A 22,938-nucleotide genomic window follows, 5' to 3' on the forward strand; every position below is an offset into this window, starting at 1 on the left:
CATTGAACGTTATTTATATGTTTGTATATATGTCTATATATATAAAACTTTTAAAAACACTGTTCTTCGGACGGACAGATAGGTTTGAGTGGCATAAACCCACCTCTAGCCGTGAAGTGTGACTCGGAGACGCGCCTCACTGTCTACACTGAAACAGGCAGAAACCTTAATGAGGGGGTGCGTCCCGTCTGCCGCACTACAGCTCACAGCACATGTGTTCCTACGCACGTGTGAAGCGTGTCTACGTCACTAGAGGATTTTTTCCCTAACCTTTTATGTTTGGCTGATATAATTTTAGGAAAAAATATTGAACTCATCTTATTTGTTTATTATTTCTCTATTTTTACTCTACTCGTCATCGTTGAAAAAAAAAAAAAGAACGGAGCAGGATCTACTTTAATCAAGGCGACGGGATATCGTGGCCGCAGGAGTTTTTATAATGGCTCGTTCTAATGGTTTGACGCCATCTTACTTTGCGCGCAGCGGGAGCAGCTCGGATATCTTACTCCTTTTTCCGCGGAGGCGGTGGAGTGTACTGCGGGTGGTTTGCACACTTTTCCCCCGGATTGTAGCGTAAATCTTTGACTGTAAACTGACACCCGAAGAAGGAATAAGCCTCCTTTGACGCAGGTACGTGTCGCTTCGTGGTGCAAAGCGGTCATTGTAATGTAATGTTGTCGGTTAGTGAGCTAACGTTTAGCCGCTCCGTCTTTTTTATAGTCAAGCCGATTTGTCCCGTGTGTGTGTTCTCGCAGCAGTGCGTTAGCTAAAAGGCTAAATTCCCGTGTGTCCCGTTCTGTACGGCTGATTCACCCACGTACACTATATTTTATTGGTGTTTGTGTGTAATTATCGTGCTTATTTACGCGGTGTGGCTTCGAGCCTGTCGAGCGGGTTCGCCTGCTAGTGCGCCTGCTAGCAGCTATGTTTAGTAGATTATAGGGGTTAAAACGCCTTTCCTGCTGCTCAAAAACATTTCAACGGTTATAATAAAGTAGATTTGACGTGAATGTGTTTAGCCAGCTAATATGTGAACACTGTTTATCCAGTGGTTCTGACTGAACGTTTAAACATTACGCCATAACGTTGTATTTGCCACTTTTTGCCCCTGAACCACACTTTGCCTTGACCCGAGCGGACATGGAGCTGAACCTCCACAACAAATCCCTCCACTTACTCCACTTTACACACCGAATTCATAACTTTAACAATGTTCTGTCCTTTACATCTTCACTTGTGGGGCCATGTACAGATTTATGGTGTTTGTTTGAGTTTTCTTAAGTCTGTTTTTCTTTAATCTAAGCGTTACACTCTTCATATGCAGCATTGTGGGGATGTTTCGGCTTTAAAATTATTTATATGCACAATGTTAGAAAAAGAGAATATTCCCATTCCTATATACCATCCCCCAGTTACAAACAAAGGGGTTTAAAGTGTAGTTTTGGCCGCTGTGGTTGGAGGAAGTCGAGGAGGAGCCTGAGTGTGAAACCTGACCCCATGAGCAGTGGGAGCTCAGGAGCACTGGGGCTCTGGCGGAAGTTGGACCAACACACAGGATTTCCACTGAACACACACACTGTGCAGTAAATGCTTATTTTTGTCTGCATTGTGCAGGGACTAGTTGGGAAATAAGGGACCCATATTACTGTTAAAACACACTGAGTTCAGCTTTGCAGGTCAGTAATCACTCTGTGTGTGTGTGTGTGTGTGTGTGTGTGTGTTTTCAGAGTTCATCTAAATTGGGTTTCTTTGGTATTGACGTTTAATGTGTAATTTCAAGACTTAATTGTAGAGATTTTATTTTTATATATAAAATGTGTACTTTTCTTTACCTGTCCATTTACCCAACAGGTTTATTTTTCCATCATTTTACCTTGAACATTCATCACGTTAATATATATTTTTTTTACTCTGCAGCGGAATCATGTTTTTACATTTATAACCTCAGTCTTTTTCTTCTACATTATTTGATGTTTGTTGCCAAGTTGTGCAAAGTGTGTTTGTGTCTGTTTGTATACCAGTGAAGGTCCTGGGATTTAATCAGGGAGTTAGAGGTATGTTATAGCACATGGAACCTAGTGGTTGGGATCTTTGTATGTTTTTATGGAAAAATGCAACCGGATTTGTTTTATTGAAACGAATTACTCTTTTTTTTTTTTTTTCCTTCTTCCTTTAATTTGCTTAGTTGGTGGTGTTCTGCTTGGTATTATTTGGTACGTGTTGGAAAATTGGGATTGGATTTAAACTGACAGGAGCATAGCTCACAACTAGGCCTGTTTTACAGAAGTAATTTTCTTTGTGTGCTGAGAAAATCAAGTGTTTTAGCCAAATTTTTGTATTATTAATGTGAAATCTTTCTGGTGATTTGGAAGCAAGGTGTACATAGACTACATCGATTAAAATGGCCCATTAATAAGAGACAGCTATGTAAAAGCTCTGTCCATGCTGACCAGTCAGCAGAAAATAACCATGAGAGTAGATATTGATTTTTTTATTTTATTTTTTTTTTTGTGTAGGTTGCTACAAGTACCTTCATGTTTTTCCACTTTTGCTGCAGTATGTTAAGCTTAGCTGTGTTGCTAAAGAAACAAAGCATTAGCTGTTCTTAAAAATGCTATTCTGCATCCTGCTTGCCTTGTAGTAAGACGGTTGTTAAAGGCTGTACAGATTTTTTTTTTGGCTCAAACCCCATTGCGTGCGAGTGTAAGTCATGCCACTCAGTGGGTAAGGCCTCCATGCTGCTGACTATTGCCACAATTGATTCCAGATGTTGGAACCTGCAGGTTGAGCCATTTGCTTGCTGCCGTTTCCTCTCAGCAGTCTGAGACCGAGTAGCATTTTATACACGCAGCTCCATCAAACACAGGCTTTTGTAGGTGTAGAGCTGAGGACTGTTGATCTAGTTTAGGTATGGCTCTGTAGTTTGTGTGTGTGTATATATGTATGTATATATGTATGTGTGTATGTGTATGTATGTGTGTGTGTGTATATATATATATATATATATATATATATATATATATATATATATATATATATATATATATATATACACACACACACACACACACACACACACACACACACACACACAAGTTTGTGTGTACAACAATCTTAGAATCTATGAATACACAGGATACGGAAATTTGCTCAGTAACTTGGGACTTTTTTCTATTTTCATAGAGAATGCACAATTGTGGCTTATGTTATGGTAATTTTGTAGGAGGCAAGCAACACTGGGCCCCTGTGGAGTATGTAACTGAATGCCATCGAGTTTCAGTAGGTGTTAAGTGCTGTTTATTGGTAATAGGAAGTAAATGGCTTGAACACATTGACCCTGTAGGAGTTTACTGTTTTAACGGCACAAAGTGGACCTTGCCTGACTGCTCAGCCCTTCCTTAACTAGTGATGTGAAAACACCTCTCTTTCATTGTAGGATGAGTCGTTTGGTTATTCATTTGATCGGTTTAAAATTAGACAATTTTAGTTTTCATTGTCGGGTAATTATACAAATTCTGAGACCGTAAAATGAACATTGTGACCTGTTCTATTGATGAATATAACTGTACAGAGATTTTGATCTAAATCATCCTTCTTTGAAAATATGCTCATGTGCTGATATTTGCTATATAATGAGCAGGCAGTAAAGTTTGTGTTTGAATTATCACCACTGAGTGTCTGAATTAAGTGTGTGTATTTACTGTTTGTTTCAGATTAGAAAGTTGTGCTGGCGGCAGGCTGAGCGAGGAACATGGCGACCCAGTGTAAGTTTTATGTCCAGCACTACCCAAATTTTTCAGAAATGTATTTTGTTTATACTCCATTAGTTTTTTGGTTTATTTCCAATAATTAATTTTGATGTGTAATATGTACTAATGGTAATTAAACAAAAGCTTTTTTTGAACAAAAAAGAACAAATTTACATTTACAGCATTTGGCAGACACTCTTATCCAGATCAATTTACATTTATCTCACTTGTACAGCTGAGCAATTAAGGGTTAAGGGCCTTGCTCAGGGGCCCATGAGTGACAGCTTGGTGGCCCTGGAATATGAACTCACAACCTTACGATCAGTAGTCCAACACCTTAACCACTAAGCTACCACATTTTCACAATTTTGATTATGCTTTATTACAGACTTTCTCAGCTCTGATAATTTACTTGACTTTATACTTTAGTTGTAATCACTATTAGTAAATGTTATGATATCTGTTCATTTGGGCAAATTACAGATTGTTTGAATACTTGTTTTGTGTGCTGTGCTTTTCATTACAGCTGATCTGATGGAGCTCGACATGGCAATGGAGCCAGACCGTAAAGCTGCAGTTAGTAATTGGCAGCAACAGTCGTACCTGGATTCGGGTATCCATTCTGGAGCAACCACCACTGCTCCCTCCCTCAGTGGTAAGGGAAATCCAGATGATGAGGATGTGGACAATCAGGTGCTGTATGAGTGGGAGCAAGGATTCAATCAGAACTTCAGTCAAGACCAAGTGGCAGGTTTGTTTGTTTTTTTTTACTGTATTGGTGCAGATTAACCCTGATGCTTTGAAATTTTCCTTAATTTTGGATGAGTTGAAACCTGTGAATGAATAAAAGTTATTTAGTCTAGTGCTGAAATGGTTATATCACTGAGTGTTTGTACCTGTGTTGAAGCTCTCTGCAAGCTTCAATTTTGAGTGCCTTTTTTTGTGTGCCTTTTTTGCTACTCTGTGTATATTCAGTGTGGTGTTAAAAGACAAATGTGCTCTCTTTCTTTTTTTTTCTCTCTTTTTCTCTTTCTCTCCCTTTCATATTTATATAATAAAATTCACTTAAAACAATAAAAAGGATTAATGAATAAAAACATTTTATTTATTTTGTAGAAAGAAACAAATAAGAGTGGTTTGGTTTAAAAAGGAACTTTCTACCCAATCCATTATTAATGTAACCAATGCAAAGTACATCATCAAATGAAAACTAACATGCAGATGTGTGTAGCACTTTAGCTTATTTGTTTTCTTGCAACTTTTGTAGACATTGATGGCCAGTACGCCATGACCAGAGCCCAGAGAGTGAGGGCAGCCATGTTTCCAGAAACACTTGATGAGGGCATGCAGATTCCTTCCACACAGTTTGACAGTGCAACCCCGACCAATGTGCAGCGCCTAGCTGAACCCTCGCAGATGCTTAAGCATGCTGTGGTCAATCTCATCAACTATCAGGATGATGCAGAACTGGCTACACGTGCCATCCCGGAACTCACAAAGCTACTAAATGATGAGGATCAGGTACTGTACAACAATAAATATCTTTATCAATTTATATATAATTTCAGAAGGGAAAATATTACTTCTGTTTCAAATACAGTATGTGCTTTTGCGTTGTGATTTTCATTATATTGTCATTATTGTAAAGATTATTAACAGCAGCCATACCTTCTGTTTCTAATTGATAATGCTGATTGCTTTCCTATCCTTGTTTTTCAGGTTGTGGTAAATAAAGCCGCAGTCATGGTGCATCAGCTCTCCAAGAAAGAGGCTTCACGCCATGCCATCATGCGCTCTCCTCAAATGGTTTCTGCCATCGTGAGGACCATGCAGAACACTAGTGATGTGGAGACGGCCCGATGCACAGCTGGCACCCTTCATAATCTTTCCCACCACAGAGAGGGGTTGCTTGCTATCTTCAAATCAGGGGGCATCCCAGCTCTTGTCAAAATGCTGGGGTTAGTCCTAAGCTTTTACCCTGATATTTTAGCTACACACATATGTATATATGTGTGTGTGTATGTGTGTGTATATATATAATATGTATATGTAAAAATATAAAGCATGTTTCAACTTAAATTAAATGATGTTGAATAAATACCTCATAGAACCTTTATGAATAATCCCTGGTCATTTTGAGTAAGCTTATTTTCCCACAGTCTGGTTCCTTGTCTCATTATAATTGATCTGCCTGCAGTTCCCCAGTGGATTCTGTACTGTTCTATGCCATCACAACTCTCCACAACCTGCTGCTGCACCAGGAGGGGGCCAAAATGGCTGTGCGTCTGGCTGGAGGTTTACAGAAGATGGTGGCATTGTTGAACAAAACCAATGTAAAATTCCTTGCAATCACAACAGACTGCCTTCAGATCTTGGCTTATGGCAATCAAGAAAGCAAAGTAAGATGCATAATTTGCTAAATGCATGTTAATTGTTTGGATGGCTCTGTACCTTTCAAATTGTATTGTATTTGTGACACATTATTGTTCCAGCTAACACTGCCTAATGCTTTTCACTTAGCTTATCATCCTGGCCAGTGGGGGTCCCCAGGCTCTGGTCAACATCATGAGGACTTATACATATGAAAAGTTGTTGTGGACCACTAGTCGTGTGCTAAAAGTGCTGTCTGTGTGTTCCAGTAACAAACCTGCTATTGTTGAGGCTGGTAAGTCAGCAAACATTTTGCAAAGGTTCTTTGACCATTTGCTTAACGTTTACACAGACTGGAATCTGTATAAATAACTTAACTCTGTTCAGACTGCTAACCTAATTTGTGTGCTCTTTAGGTGGTATGCAGGCACTGGGTCTCCACCTTACAGATCCCAGCCAGCGATTGGTTCAGAACTGTCTATGGACTCTAAGGAACCTGTCAGATGCTGCCACCAAACAGGTTGAATATTTTGTCTTGTTGTTCCTCCACCTCTTTTAAACTTTTCTCTGTTCTTCCTACATGAGAGCTCTCTTTTTGTCTCCCCACTTTTCCATGGAGAAGACCTCCTTAGCTGAAGTAGATCTGATGCAGGTAATGGTCATTCCTGCCTTTATCTGTGGAGGGTCATGGGGTTGTAGCCAACACCAGACCTACCAAAATTTAGGGTGTTTATCATTAAAGGAAAACCATGATGAAATGAACGCATGAACAAATGCTACATGTGATTGTAATGCCTGCCACACATTTTACTCACTGGTTGGCATAGTGGCGGAATGTTGTGGAGTCTTTTATCTTGTGGTGGTTGTTGTGATAGGATTAAACATCATGCAATACATGTATTTTTTTTTTAATTGTCATATTACCATAACTACTTAATGTTTTTGATTGGTGTTACCTTTTTCAAGTGTGCTTAGATTAGTTTCTAATACAGAAATTTTTGTTGCTTTTCACCTACAGGAGGGCATGGAAGGCTTGTTGGGCACTCTGGTGCAGCTTTTAGGTTCTGATGACATCAATGTTGTGACCTGTGCTGCTGGCATACTGTCCAACCTTACCTGTAACAACTACAAGAACAAAATGATGGTGTGCCAGGTGGGTGGCATAGAGGCACTAGTGCGTACAGTCCTGCGTGCTGGAGACCGGGAGGACATTACTGAGCCTGCTATCTGTGCCCTTCGCCACCTTACATCCAGACATCAGGATGCTGAAATGGCACAGAATGCAGTACGGCTACATTATGGCCTCCCAGTGGTGGTTAAACTTCTCCATCCCCCTTCACATTGGCCTCTTATAAAGGTACCATGTAACACTTTGTGGCTATTTAAATTATTCTGCAGTTTATTTTCTTACACTCCTTCTTCTGACAGACATTTAAAAAAATATTGTTTTGCTCCTAGGCTACAGTCGGCCTGATCCGTAATTTGGCTCTGTGCCCTGCCAACCATGCCCCTCTTAGAGAACAAGGTGCCATCCCACGACTGGTCCAACTGCTTGTTAGAGCCCACCAAGATACTCAGAGACGAACTTCCATGGGAGGTACACAACAACAGTTTGTGGTGAGTCCTGTGGCTTATTATTCAGTAGCAGTAGAGGAAAGAGGCAAGTTTTCTTCTCTGCTCACTGTCTGCATTCTTGCAGGAGGGAGTTCGTATGGAGGAGATTGTTGAAGGATGCACTGGAGCACTGCATATTCTTGCAAGGGATATTCACAACAGGATTGTCATCAGAGGACTCAACACAATTCCGCTCTTTGTCCAGGTTAGTTGCATCTTTCATGCAGGTTGTGATGTATGTCTGAGGTTTAGCTCATGTTGGTAAATTATACATATAATTTGATAGATATAGTATTGTGAAACAGCTGAAAGGTATTTTACATTTGTATTAGCTTCTGTTGCAGGATTTTTAACTATCTTTTCTCCCACTAGCTGCTGTACTCTCCCATTGAGAACATCCAACGTGTAGCTGCAGGTGTCCTATGCGAGTTAGCCCAGGATAAGGAGGCAGCTGAGGCCATTGAGGCAGAAGGAGCAACTGCACCACTCACAGAGCTGCTTCACTCTCGAAATGAAGGCGTTGGTGAGGATTTTAGTTTTTAATCACCAATTCAGTCTGTGCTTATGAATAGACTATTAAGATGGACTTTGCCATTGTATACTTCTAGTTGCCATATAGCAGAAAATTGGCAGTTAGACTTGTTCAACTAGGACACCACAAACACTTAAGATCTGCACATCATCTACCAATTTTTCCCTAGTTTTGAATATTGCTTAATTGTATTTGTGTAAAAGAGTAAAGGTACTCTTTGCCCTAAAAGTTGAATGTTTGTTCATAATAATCAAATACTGTTTAGATGATGTTTAATCATACTGTTGCTGTGTTTGAAGTTTTCATTGTATAGTAAACTTGGGGGAAAAAGTAGGTCTAATTAGCAGATATCTGTATGAAACTGGCTGGGCTATACTGAATGCCTGACTGTACTGATGGCACTATCTCTCCCTCACAGCCACATATGCTGCAGCAGTGTTGTTCCGCATGTCAGAGGATAAACCCCAGGACTATAAGAAGAGACTGTCTGTGGAACTCACCAGCTCCCTGTTTAGGACTGAGCCTATGACCTGGAATGAGGTAGAGCAGCTCATCTGAGCTAAACCCTGTCCAAATCCCCATGCAAGATTATCAGTGTAAAATGAATCTCAAGTCAAAGCCCAAATACCATAGAGTCCAAAGGGGGACATTGAAACTGACATGATTGTTGAGTCATTTTCTAGGCTTTCACACATAGCTCAGAGCAGATGAAGCATAGTGTGAGTTATCAAAAAAAAAAACAACAACAGCTAAAGTAAAGTTTATATGGATATAATTTTCTCATCCCCTCTAGACTGGGGACCTGGGTCTGGATATTGCAGCACAAGGAGAACCTCTTGGCTACAGGCCAGATGGTGAGTATACAGCTTTTCCTCCAAAAAGCTTCTTTTCCACTGAAGGGCAACTTTGTCCTGAGCAAGGGTAAAAACTGTTCATTATCGGAATTTTGGCAAGAGCATTATTAAGTCTGGAGGGCTTTTACACTTAAAATTCAAATGTAATTTAAAAACAAGGAGAGGAAAATGTTTGAGACTAGTCACGTTATTCCAGTAAATAGTTTTTTACTGTTACCAGCCATTGTTTTTCAGATGAATACTAGCTCAAAGGTTTAGATAATCTGTATCTAGGTTAAGTTAATCTATATTAGGTGTATAAGTGGCTTTTCATTTCTTTTAACATTTAATTTAGCAATGCTGGTAACTATTTGCATTATTAGGCCATTAGGCTCCAAGATTTTATCACATGTGACAGTCACCAGTGCATGAGTGTTTGAGCAGCACACGACATGGCAAGAGAACATAACCAGGTTAACAAGGCTGTGCTGGCACTGCAGCAGCTGTAACCATTTGGCCCTACAGTGAAACAAAAGACTAAAAATAACCTCATTGTGGTTGGTTGCATGCTTTAACTAGCTACCTTGAGTGTGGCAGCTTGAAACTCCTGAATATGGGCTTACAAGGTTTGCTGTTGTGAGTGGCCTGTTTAATATGCGTCTTCTAACCTAGTTGTGTGCGCCCCCATTCCCTCCACTCCCTTTCCATGCTTCCCCTGTCCACAGACCCCAGCTATCGCTCCTACCACCCTGGAGGGTATGCACAAGATGCCATGGGCATGGACCCCATGATGGAGCATGATATGGGTGGGCACCACCCTGGCACAGACTACCCTGTGGATGGCCTGCCTGACCTTGGGCACACCCAGGACCTGATGGATGGCCTTCCCCCAGGCGATAGCAATCAGCTTGCTTGGTTTGATACTGATCTGTAAATAAAGAACTTTTTAGGTGAGGCACTAATACAACCAAACATGCTTTCAATGTGAATGGCTTTTTGGATTTGGTCACTGCTTAAGTATCATGATGCAAGGCATGCAGTTAGCACAACTAATCTGAACGTGACGTGATGGCACTGACGTGTGTGGTTCCTGACTAATCGCAGTCTTTCTTTTGTCCCATAGCTGTATTGTCTGATCCGAATGAACCCGCATTGTGATTTGGCCTAAAGAGTTTCTGAGCGGTCTCAAGAGAGTGGGCTAGTTTCTCTGGAAGTGCCTGACACTAATACAAGCTGAGTTTCCTATGGGAACACGAGCTAGTAAATTTTTTTTGTTCTGGTCCTCACTGGTGGGTGTTTTAACCGCAGAGGAGTTTCGGTGGGCGGATTACTCAAAGAAAGCTCAAGAAGTGGATCATAAAATGGAATTTTAAACCTTAGCCTTGCCTGTAATTTTTTTTTAATTTTAACATTACTTTTTTTTAAAAAAAAAAAAAAATTCTGTAGTCTAATGGTACTTAATTAGCTTGCTTTGACACTTGTCTTTTATTTTGCAGTAATTTTTGTATTCTTTTCAAATCTCTTGCATAGTGTTAAATTATAGTGGTAATCCTCCATCAATTAAGATTTTATCAAGTTTATGGTGTAGAACACTAATTGAATTGTATTCTGATCAAGTGTAACATTGTGTAGCTTTTGTATAAAACCAAGAATGGAAGAAATGGTCCAAAACTCGGCTTTCTTGCTTTAACAAGATCACTGTTTCCGGTGTCGCAAAAGGGTCTGCAATCAAGGGGGTACTTTTTTCTTTCTTTTTCTTTTTTTAAGTTCTTTTGATGGTAGTTGTAGAAGGTTTTGAAACAATCCCCTTATTATTGTAGCCTGCTGTGTTTATTGGAGACATGGTTATGATGTGGCTAAATAAAATAATGGACAAACTTCATTTCAATTGTCTAGTAAATTTGACCAACCACTGAATTTAGCTTCCTAAAATTCATATTTTTAATGACTTGAAAATGTAATTTAAAATTTAAGAGCATCTACAACCTTTGTATGGGTTCTCCCAGAATTTCAGTCCTGTTGAGATTGTGGTGTTTTGTTTAACACCCCAGATTCAACTCAATCTTACTTTTACCCCCTTTATTGAGTGAGTAAGTGTTCGAGCAGGCAAAAAACACAAATGTGGAGGATGGGGTTCTACAGGACCCAGGGTGTGAATGGTACTGACAATATACAAGGTTCTAGCTGAAAAAAAGCTTGGTCGATATTGATGTGCATGTATTGATTTGCAGCAACACAAATATTTAGCTTGAATGATCTTTCTTGAGTCCTGAGACTTTGAAAAACCAAGTGTTTAATAATTTATTTATACAACGAACAGTATCCATTACATCGAACTGAAATGCCGGCACTAAAAAAAGACAAATACAAAACAAGTTACATTAAGTGCATTGTGAAAGATCAGTAGTACTCTTGGTTTGTGTCCCATCTTGGCATTTAACTCCTTTCAAAATGTCAGCAGCTAGTGACCCTACTGCAGTGTCCGGCTGAGACCTAGAAAAATGACACCATTAAGTTTAGATAAAAGGAATTCTACTAAACATTTATTACAGAAAAGATTTGTCTTAATTAAACTGAAGACGGACAAGTTAGTTTGGGTGCCTAAGGATCAGGTTGCATCACTTGAGAATGAACATGACCGTTAATTCTAAGTTATTTTTACTACTTTCTTCGACATAACTCATTCATTACAAGAATGGTGACCGGAGCTGATCGTGCCAGTAATACAGTGCATCTCATATTTCCTCATTTCAACTAAAGCACGGTTAGATAACTTCAAAAGGATAGCAGAGGAAAGGGTGGGGGGATGGAGGGAGCCAAGAGTGTCCAAACAATAGGCCTGTATCAATCTCAGGGAGAGACAACAGCTCGAAGAAGCCCTCATCACAAGTGTCTTGGCCTCTGACAAAAAAGGATCAAATCACAAGATGTCTGAGAAACTAAAGAAGGGTTGAAGCACTGCAAGGTGGAGGAGGGGGAAAAAACACTTGCTTCCCTGTGCTACCTCACCTGTTTCCACGGGCCAGCTTTTGGAGCACTTGCACCAGGCTCTGACCTCCTTCTGTATCCCAGCCTGCACCATCCACTGTACCCATCTGTGTGGGGGAAAGATGAAACAAGAAAAATTTAACCATCACAAAGAACAACTTGCTTTGTTTCCATCACATGGTTAATCTGACATTTTCTACTATATAAAGTTTATAAACTACAGGCTACCTGAACTAAAATGTCTCAACTACAAGTAGAGTGTAGTGTCGTCTAAATTTGTTACTTCCTAAAGTAAAACGAGAGAAAATTGCATTTAAAGATTGTGATTCCTTTCCAAATACACTAAAAGTCACCAACACAGATTGGTTAAATCAACTGCTCTATATTGCTTTAATTTGTGTTTCAGTTAAATAAATTAAATGTAAAAATAAATATGGTCATTCTCAAACTTGCCTTTTTGCAGCCACATCTACCAAACAGTGTCTTGGTATGAAACAGCCAAGGCAAGTATAGTGTAAATAAAACACCCCCTATTGATTCAGTGGATATGAAGCCCTAGGTGACTGGCAGGCCTAATAATAATCATCCATGTTGTTTATCTTCTGAAGAGCCCTCAAAGGGATCCACTAACTATGCCTTAGCTCAATGACCTGAGTACTGGGATGTGTGTTACATTTAACGTTCAGTATAACGCCACACTATAGACCTATAACCAATTTTGTTATTGTTAACACAAAATTGACCATCAATTCATCAGCATGTACTCATTACACAAAATTGATATATATTTTTCTTTTCTGAATTTTTTTAGTTCTATCATGTGTGTGTGTGTGTATGTGTATATATATATATACACACACATACAAAACCACACTAATAAGTGGGTATACTAACTTAATGGGTAATTAGAGCTTATGACAGTGCAGAGGCTTTGTGGCTTTGATCTCTGATGTCATCACCCGAGCCTGTCTCACGAAGCACCTGTTACTAGGCAACAGTGTTATGGACCTGGGGGAGATGCGCAGCTTCGACTTCTTCCTGTCCTCAATACCACTCAACCCTTCCATCCTAATACAGTGCACAACTCTTACTGCATTTGCTTTCATTCGATCTCTAGCGTATATATATACACACACGCACACACACGGTTGTTCTTTGTAATAATCAGATTCCTGCATGCACATTTTGCATCAATCGTTAGCCATAAAGTAATGAAAATCGGAAAATAGCCATCCAAGCAACTGGATCTTTGACTAACCACACCGTCTTGATCAGTGTTATAATGAAGCCAGATCCTGTCTCAGAAACATTGGATGTGAGGCATGATTTGGGAAAGTGGGAGGAAACCCACAGCAAGCACAAACATAAAGCACATAATCACTTATACCCCTGAGCTCAGGCTTGGACCTTGGAGCTGTGCAATGACTGATACTGGCTGATCCACAAGACTCCAGAACATGCTGTTATTTCTTACTGTGACTTGCTTAAATAGGATAATGCATGCATGTGCATTTTGAGCACACACTCAAACATCTCATGGTAAGAGTACATGCCTTGTAAGCTGCTATAAACTCTTTAAGAAAAGAACATACACACACACTGTACAGAGAAACCCAAAACATCAGAATCCAAATTAATTGGAGAATTTAGAATATATTTTTTATAATGTACAGAGAAAAATATTTCTATGTTGAAGTTGTTAGCCTGAAAGAAATTAAACTTCTATTACTTAGTTACTAATGACAGATTTCCAGCATCCAACTGCAAAACACTGATCAGGTAGAGTCAGGGATCACTGAAAACATACCATTTTGTGTTGTATACTTGGGGCCCGATACAGGAGGAAAAAAAATAGAGAGTGGCATACAGAGGGAGAAGGATATTGCAATGGCAAGCACAAATATCAAAAGCTCAGGAAAGAGACTGAAGTCAACACGTATATTAGAGCTACAGTAAGCTGATTAAAAAAATGCAAAGAGAAAAGAACTACTCCCAGCATAATTTTTCACACACAAAGTAATAAAAAGTCTAGCACATTTATACAATAGATTTAGATCCGTTTGCCCCCTTGAGATGGATGTTCATGTAGGGGATCTGCTATGAACATGACCAGGTATGACATGAAGACAGAGACAAGAGGATCTGGACACTGAACCTGGTAACTTGTGCACATGCTTACAGAAAACACATAGTGGATTTAAAATAAGCTGCTTATAAGAACACAAAGTCTAAATCCTAGTGTTAAGCTAATGTAGTGCAGTCCCAGATGACAAGCTTGAAATATGTTTTGCAACACGTGTGTATGGAGCTCGACACCTATGCAGCTTTATCTGACCACAACAAATCCCTGGCAGCTCCTCAAAGCTCAAATCCTTGTCATTTTTATGAACTTGAATAATCTAATGCTGGAGTTCCTTAACCTTTGCCTGCATAGAACTGATTTTCTTTTCATTAACATTATATAAATCTTTAGATCACTGAACTTTCCAATGGCCGACCACATTATGGCCAAATTGAGAATATTTATAGACCTAATTGTGTTTAATAATATCATGTTTTAAGCCTATAACTGAATAATAATAAACAGAATAACACACTAGACCAGGGTGTCCAATCTTTACCAGGAAGGGTCAGTGTGTGTGCAGGTTTTCATCCCAGTCAAGCAACATCCAAACCTGATTCCACTTGCTTAATCAGTTGATCTTGGCTTTCGATAAACTTAGAATGTGGCTTCATCTTGGTTGGAATGAAAACCTGCACTCACACCGGCATTTTCGTATATGATATGATTGGACACTCCTGCTCTAGACCATTCTATTACATTAAAATATTGAACTTGAGGAGTGGATTGCTGTTATCTCATCAACCCGGCATGCATTATTTTCTTATAAGTATGCAGTCTGCCCTGTGTTTTTCCTTCCATAATAAATAGAACAGCTCTGATAATGGTTGGTTAGTCAAAATCATGAAATCCACAGCTACGCTGATCATACTCCACTCTGAGATTCAATGCCCTATACAACTCAGTGAGGTGGTTCCAGCTGATGAATTCACCTCTACATATCTTATTAAGAAGTATCTGATAGGAAAAAATCTTCTAACAAATATTACTAAGCTTCAAAGAGTCTCTGGTCCTGTATAAAACCTGATGGAAATGGTACTACAGAACATAAATTACATGAACTCCTGTGCATGATATAGAAATTAACCTGTACACTTAACCCTCTGTCTCTCTCGTGCTCATTCTTATCACAGTGAAACACTACATATCAGTGACTCATATAACACAGTTCTCGTTTCTCTGACCATTAATTGACCTTAATCATTTTCCATACTGTTTCAAGACTAAATGAATTTGAAGTGAGCACAGTGATCATATGATAACACTTCATACAGCACACTGAAGCCAGTGCTAGAAGGCTGGCATGACATTTAATTAACTTGTTGCCAAACATTCTCTGGCTCACTCACGTGTGGATGTGGCGTGGACACAGCACCTAATTTTGTGATTTCACAACAGAAGCGAGAACTCTGGAATCTGTCATGATATAATGGAGTGTTGTATTTTATAAGTATATAGGAGCTCTCATTGCTCTTTTAGAAATGTACAAATCAGCAGTGGAAACAGTCATGTTCTAACAGTAAACGTGATAGACATGTCAAAGAAAAAAATGCAAAAAAAATGCAGGAACCCAAAGGAAATAATGCAAGAATAAATATACAGCTACTGTGCGTATGGGATTTGTGCTAATAAACATTAAGTTTCATCTCATGATTTAAAATTAAAGTGCAGGGTTCAGTCTCCAATATTAAATGTGGGTATTGTTGCATCCCAGACAGAAATTGACCGTTGGCTTTGAAATGCTGTTTTAAAAACAGGTCCAACACGTACTGGATCCATTTCTCATATTATGAGGCAATTAGTGAGCTCTTTGATGGCTTGATAAAAAAACGGCATAAATAGATTTTACAGCATGACAATTAATGAATACTAATTAAAGAGCTTTGTTGATGGCTGGATTGAGAGGAAGATGAGGGAGTCTGGTTTTCTATCGCTTAATTGAAACCCTTTGTCACTTGTGCACTCGCGTGTGGATAAGTGCTCTTTGTCGTTTAGGGAAAGAGGAAAATATAAATTGATTTGCATCATTTGCATAAACGTAATGCTGATTTGCATAGGCTGTAACATGTGTCAGATCCATACAAGTTAATGAACCATATCTCAAAAGTAGAAGAAAGAAAAAGCAACAAAACTCTGATTGTTTATCTAATCAGCATTCACAATTAAAAAGAAGAAAAATTTCTGAGAGAATGTGTATTCAAGAGTAGTGAATAATGTGGAGGTGTTTTTAATAATGAAGTCATATCACAAAGAACGCTGTCTGATAGTCGGATATCAAATATCAGAAGATTTAGATTAAGGTGTAACAAGAAAACAAGTGAGCTAATGAAAAGTAATGTCTGATTTTGAGAAGATTGCTGAATAACAGTGTAGCTGATATATGAACAGTGAAACAAATACAAGTGATTATTTTTTTTTAAATGAACACAGCAAATGTCCTGCCCCAGAGTGGCTCTAGGTAGGATTCTAGACACTGTTTTATCCACCAACCATCTACCAAAATCTGTCTTTCCAATCTTACCTCACATCATCAGTTAAGGTCCTGGGAAATTTAAGCAGTATGGAACAAATGAATCAGCTGCAACCAGTTATTTAAAACACAACCCAATGTTTGTGGCTGATGTTTATTTGACATTAGTGACACATTTGATGGAGCAATGATTTTCCCCTACACACACACATGCAAGCACGCACACACACACACTCACACATACATACATACATACATACATACATACATACACATAGTTCTTTCCCACCACTCAGCATCTCATATCTCTTTATTAATAGGCAGTTGTTATTTGATCTCAAAATCTTTATCTCCATCAGAGCTCGGAAGAAGCTCTTAGTGAACATGAAAACTAGTTATCTTTCTTTCAAACCCTTCATCATCAAAAAAAAAAAAAAGCCCAAATTTACCCCCCCCCCCCCCCAGAGTTTGAAAAAAGTGAAGCATGCTTTGATAAAAGAATAAAAATTGGTTAATAATCTTATATGCAGATGGTTCCTTATTATTATTATATCACACAACCGGAAATGTTCTATTTCATAGCTTCTTATCTTTTAGTAGTTTGTCATTTCTAGAGATATAATAAAACTTTCCAGTAACAGATTCAAAATAAGATCTATTGAAACATTTCTAAAAGTGCAAAAAGCACAAAAACTTTTTAGTCAAGACTTCTCTCAACTCTCATTAATTTGATAAGTATTTAAACTTGTAAGAAACAGATTTCAGTTTTCCTCTTGGTACTGAGGCATGTGCCGCAATCACCGAATCATTTATGTTAGGGATTATTGACCGTCAGTACAAAATAATTTACACATGATACCAGCATTTATATTACAGTACCAGAGAAGGTACCTTTATCACATTAGGTCATTGTTGGCTGTATAAATAATTTTAAATTGACTGCATAATGATTTTCAGATTTCTACATGCCTGTTACCAGAATTATGATGACTTTCATTTCTACTTTAAGTTCAAATGATCAACTTTACTAAAGTTTTTGTTAGGATTCATCTCAGTAATTATAAGCCTGAAGCATGGTTTTTACTTCAAAACAGTTATCTGTGGATTGTAAGGAGGGTTGCCAGGAGGGTTGCAAACGAACTAGACTTGAAACTACCCAGAAATGTTTGAGCATAGGAAAAGCAGAATATAATTTTCTTCTTTTTTTTTGTTGAAAAATTTCTAACTTGTGGTATATATCCGCATTGTGTGAATATTATACACAGAACCTGTACAGCCTGCTTAAAGAGATTAAAAAAGATCAAGGTCATTCATTATCATTATACTAAAGGAAGCTGAACAATTCAGATTTAGCCTAACTGTGCTTCAAAACAAAACCACATTACTTCCATATTTCTGTACAAAGGAAATATACTTCCATGCAGTTTATGAGCCGATGCTCCATATACTGTAACTCACATGAATTGCACACTAAGCACAGAGCTGCATCTCTGCGGGTGCTCCGCAATAACAATGCTTTAAAATTATTGTTGTGTATACACAACCATAATTGCATTTCTGTTTTTGATTCTTAACTTTGTCTAATATTATTAATGGAAAATATTCTTGGAAAATCATATAGCGTTTATAATAATATTCTGCTTAAAGGACCCTATTTTGACTCGCAGCCTCATTGCATCATAGTTTTATAAAATATATCTAATCTTTCTGGAATGAAACAAACCCATAATCTAAGGTAAACCTGATAAAATATTAGAAGGCTACTGTCAATAACTGTCAATACCGGGTTCTTGATTTTGGAATTTTTATGATTACTATTTTTAAGCATAGTTATCATTAGACAGAAGACAGAATAAAAAAATTACTCATTTTCTAGCCTTGTGATTTTAGTGTTTCTAATTTAAGTCATCTGTGATTTTACAAGGCTCAGTAAATAAGAACTACACCCAGGAATTCTAGCAAGTGACTGAATAAACTGTTTCGGAAATCAGCTCAGAAACTGTTGAAAATTATAAACCTCTCTCCTCTACTACCAGAGATGACTGATGTTTGATGGCAAATTTAGTCCACATGATATTATCGCCTTCAAATAGGGCCCAATTCACACCTGAGCCAGCATTTAGTGGTAACGCTGTTCCACAAAGAGCTCAGCAAGTTAGTGGCAGAATTTGAGTGGCTGTGCTGTTTCTGACTACTGATAAGCAGTTGGATGAACACTAATGCAGATATGTGGAGATAGCATTGTTTTCCTCCTAACACAATGCAGAATAGATCAGGCTGATAGGATGGAGAAGAGATAAGACTGGAAATATGTGGATGAATATTGTGGCATTAGTTCTACTTTTAAGCTTGAACAAGCAACAGCACTGAAACAGATGACTGCTAAAATCCAATCTGTACAAAGTTGGAGTTATGAACATGCAGCACTAGTAACATGAAATGGCTTCAACTATGAACAGAGCTCAAGTTATTTCATCTCAGTTGGCTTTTCTCAACTTATTTCATAGATAGATAGATAGATAGATAGATAGATAGATAGATAGATAGATAGATAGATAGATAGATAGATAGATAGATAGATAGATAGATAGATAGATAGATAGATAGATAGATAGATAGATAGATAGATAGATAGATAGGTGTATGTATGTGTATATAAATATGTTCTATAGTCTACTACAGCAGCTTTCCTTGGTGTTGTGCTGCCAAAGTGTTTTATTACTAGCCTTATTAACATTGCCATCTGATACTAAAAACTACCACAATCAAATAAAAATCCAGTTTTCTGAACCTATACTACATATTAGCCTAACAAAGGTGTAAAACTTGCCAATCGGGGAAAGTCACATAACAGAACATCATATAAACCCAATTAACAAGTCAAAACCCAAAAACCTCAGTGCTCATCCTTTACCAGCAGCATACTGCTCAACTATATAGAATCCTCTTTAAAACAAGCTCCTGTCTACTGCTGGTGAAACAGTGTGCAAATCTGTGGTTGTGAACCTCACCTGCTGGCCCATGGTACCGTACCTGGGTCAATACTCTGTCATATAGCAGCCAGAGTGAGAGAGGAGGACCATTGCTGCTGTCATGCTGTGATGGGGTGCAAGCTGTAGGGGTGGCCAGAACTGAGCTAATGAGCACAGCTCTCAATCCCAGGAGTGTGAGCACATTGAGTGTGTGTGTGTGTGTGTGTGTGTGTGTGTGTGTGTGTGTGTGTGTTTGAGAGAGAGAGAGAGAGAGAGAGAGAGAGAGAGAGAGAGAGAGAGAGAGAGAGAGAGAGAGAGAGAGAGAGAGAGAGAGAGAGAGAGAGTGTCTGCTAGAACTGCTGTCCTCCTCCTACCTCTGCATAATTCATGTACTCAATACAGACAGCCACTCGCCCCCTGTCCTGGGAGCACTGTATGTGTGTGCTCTAAGTGTATATGCTTCTCTCACCTTCGATCACTTCCACTCATTCCCCAAACAGTGTCTGAATCTCCCCTTCTCATATTAGCACATTACATATCAGCAAACAGGGTTTATTGATAATTTACAGATCTCTGCTCATTAACTAAGTAAGATTTCTACAGTACAAAAAAGGATGGCTGCCCAGACCGCTAAGATATCTAATATATAAACCCTACGGTTTCTTATAAATGTTCAGTATAATGACACGCTTAGAAGTAAGAGAGAAAAAAATCTGACATTGAACTGACTAGAGAAATCCAACCTAAAATCTACTAGCATGTCCAGTGGCAAGGTAAGAGGGACCCCATGTGCATGTCTCAAAGTTTTGACAGGCTGATTGCTCTGCTGTAGCCCTGGAGCCTGGGCAGGAGCTGAGAACATTAATATGACATGGGGTCTTGTATAAATGTTGCATGCACACAAAAGTGATGAGTATGCCAGGTTTCACACACACTGAATGCATTTTCAGTAAACTTGACATAAAATGTGCACACTTTAGATGACATGTACACTCGTTCTCTGAGCCCAGAAAAGTAGCAGAAATGAGTTCACTTCAATGTCGTGGAGAACAGCTAGACCATTTGGAGCAAATTACCACATTGACATAGTGATAATAATGCCATTAGAGAATGATTTTTTTATGCAAGATCATTTTGCCCTAGCAATGTGCCAATGATTTGTAAAGGGCAAATATAACTATTCTAACTAATATTGTCACAAGATGGCCATGGTGAACTCATGACTCATTTATTCGGAGGAATAATAGTGTTTTGGACACAGAGTTGTCTCAGACGTCTAGAGTTGTGAATGAACCGTGAAAAGCTTTGAGCCAGAACGTGTTTCTTAATAGCTCAATTTGGGAAACAATTCAGGTTTCTACTCAGAACCATAAAACAGTGTTTCCTTTTTAGAGGGGACCAAGAAGAACATTTTTGGACATTAAGAATATGTATGAACAAAAAATAAACAGCTGATGCCATGATTAGTGTGGCATTTGTGTTCCAATCATATACAATCTTGTTAATTACTTAAAACATTAAACAATTACTACATAACTACACTTTCCCTTGAAATAATCACACAAAGAAACAATCACACTCATTATTTTTGCATTAATGTGTGAATATATTTAATATATCATGATTGAGACACCCTTTTATCTATAAGTCTAGCTTTGAACCCTCACACTCATCACTACTCCTTGAGAGCCCATGACACTGTCACTGATTCACTGGTTGTCCTTCCTTGGACCACTTTTGGCAGGTACTAACAGCATCCTGGGAACATCACCATTTTGGAGACTGACCCAGTCATCTAGTCATTGCAGTTAAGCCCTTGTCAAAGTCACTCAGACATCAACTTTGACTGTTCACTTGCTGCATAATATATCCCATGCCTTGGCAGTAGTTTTTGTTATTGCTGATTGGTATAGATGAAATGATGAAATTTCATGACACTAAACTGCCTAATATATATATATATATATATATATATATATATATATATATATATATATATATATATATATATATATATATATATAGTAGTTAATGTAGATATATTTACACAACTTTTTTTGTTGTTTTAATCGTCTGCTACATGAGCAATTAGCTTGCTAGCATCTGCTGTCTTAATATGTCTTAATATGAATAGACATGTTCTGTACAATAATTTAATTTTTAACTGAGTGCAGATGACCTTGCACATGCACATTTTTAGTGTAAGACAGAAAAGGGACAGCCAGGCATCAGTTAATACAAATGCACAGTAAACAATCACCCAAACTTCAGAGGCGTAAACGCTAAAGTAAACCTTTAGGTTATAGCAGATCAATGAAGTGCCAGTCCATCTCCTGATTTGTTAAATATGTGCAATGTCCAACATACACACTCATATCCCTGACCTTGATCCACATGCCTACAGACAGACAGGCATTCCCCATTATTACCAGTTCTTAAATCCAGATCAATATTCCCTTAGCCACTGTGTAGAATATAGAGTTTGACAGATGGACAGTGCTATACTTTTCCTTCTCAGCAACTAGATCTTGACAGCGCAACATACTCCCTGAAGACCTAAATAGACCTAACCTCTTAATTACTCACATGGCAACCTTGACAGCCATGCTGTAACTACAGCTAGATGAGAGGACATAATGTAAAGCATTACCCTATTTAAGCAATGCTACTACTTTAAGTCTTACTTAACCAACAATACCTATTGCTTTAGTTAACATCAATGAACCATGTACTTTATGAAGAATATTAAATAAATATTTATGAAGTCCATGACCAAACATAACATTAAAAGGGGAAAAAACAGCATGTTAATAAAATACAATAATATACAATAAAAAATTATTAATGAATATTTAATTCTTAATTCTTCCAGTTAACAACTGCAAACTTGTTCATTATGGTGTTGTTCATTGTCAAATTCATTTTACTTTTTATACTTATGACTGCATTAATTATTATATGATAAATGTTTAAAAACATCACAGGTGTTAGTTGCTAAGTTAACTCTTGTACTAAATACATTCAGTTAACAGAAGATTAATTTTAAGTTACCAGTGAGAGATTTATGATTCTGCTCCGTCTAATGCAGACAATTAGAGCTGTCATGGGAGAGAGCTTTTGTAATTGCACAAGTGTTGTGTTTCTCTGATCAGACAACTGCAGGAAATAAAATAATTCATACATTTAAAATTCGTAATATAAACAAGACACAGAAAGGGGATCAAGGGACGCCAATGAAACTTTATGGTGAAAGGAACAGGCAGACGGATAGATATGCAAGAGATAATA

At 38.2% G+C, this 22,938-nt stretch overlaps 2 protein-coding genes across 7 annotated transcripts in view; one reads left to right on the forward strand and one right to left on the reverse strand.

Annotated features, from left to right (window-relative positions):
• The first annotated feature begins 450 nt into the window (after positions 1 to 450).
• On the forward strand, positions 451 to 10,980 carry ctnnb1 (catenin (cadherin-associated protein), beta 1). 3 transcript variants are annotated; one of them, XM_027149682.2, is made up of 17 exons: positions 451 to 630; positions 3,714 to 3,764; positions 4,276 to 4,500; positions 5,017 to 5,270; positions 5,469 to 5,707; positions 5,947 to 6,148; positions 6,270 to 6,414; positions 6,536 to 6,639; positions 6,742 to 6,771; positions 7,138 to 7,476; positions 7,578 to 7,736; positions 7,819 to 7,938; positions 8,106 to 8,256; positions 8,684 to 8,805; positions 9,059 to 9,119; positions 9,824 to 10,048; positions 10,222 to 10,980. In XM_027149682.2, the coding sequence occupies exons 2-16, from the start codon at positions 3,752 to 3,754 to the stop codon at positions 10,030 to 10,032; spliced, it is 2,373 nt and encodes a 790-aa protein (XP_027005483.1). In that variant the 5' UTR covers positions 451 to 630; positions 3,714 to 3,751; the 3' UTR covers positions 10,033 to 10,048; positions 10,222 to 10,980. The 3 variants fall into 3 exon arrangements, with proteins under 3 accessions (XP_027005483.1, XP_027005488.1, XP_027005486.1); XM_027149685.2 differs by lacking the exon at positions 451 to 630 and adding an exon at positions 1,658 to 1,676; XM_027149687.2 differs by lacking the exon at positions 6,742 to 6,771.
• Positions 10,981 to 11,371: 391 nt separating this feature from the next.
• The window catches only part of ulk4 (unc-51 like kinase 4), an 84,802-nt gene continuing 73,235 nt past the window's right edge, over positions 11,372 to 22,938 (reverse strand). For all 4 annotated transcript variants that reach the window (XM_027149679.2, XM_047810772.1, XM_027149680.2 and 1 more), the window contains 2 exons: positions 12,108 to 12,193; positions 11,372 to 11,591 (listed from right to left, as the gene is read on the reverse strand). In XM_027149679.2, coding sequence (XP_027005480.2) covers positions 11,480 to 11,591; positions 12,108 to 12,193 — 198 coding nt within the window. In that variant the 3' untranslated portion in view covers positions 11,372 to 11,479. The remainder of the gene's footprint in view (positions 11,592 to 12,107; positions 12,194 to 22,938) is intronic.

Source organism: Tachysurus fulvidraco, chromosome 3 (genome assembly GCF_022655615.1).
Source record: "Tachysurus fulvidraco isolate hzauxx_2018 chromosome 3, HZAU_PFXX_2.0, whole genome shotgun sequence".
Classification (NCBI taxonomy): Eukaryota; Metazoa; Chordata; class Actinopteri; order Siluriformes; family Bagridae; genus Tachysurus; species Tachysurus fulvidraco.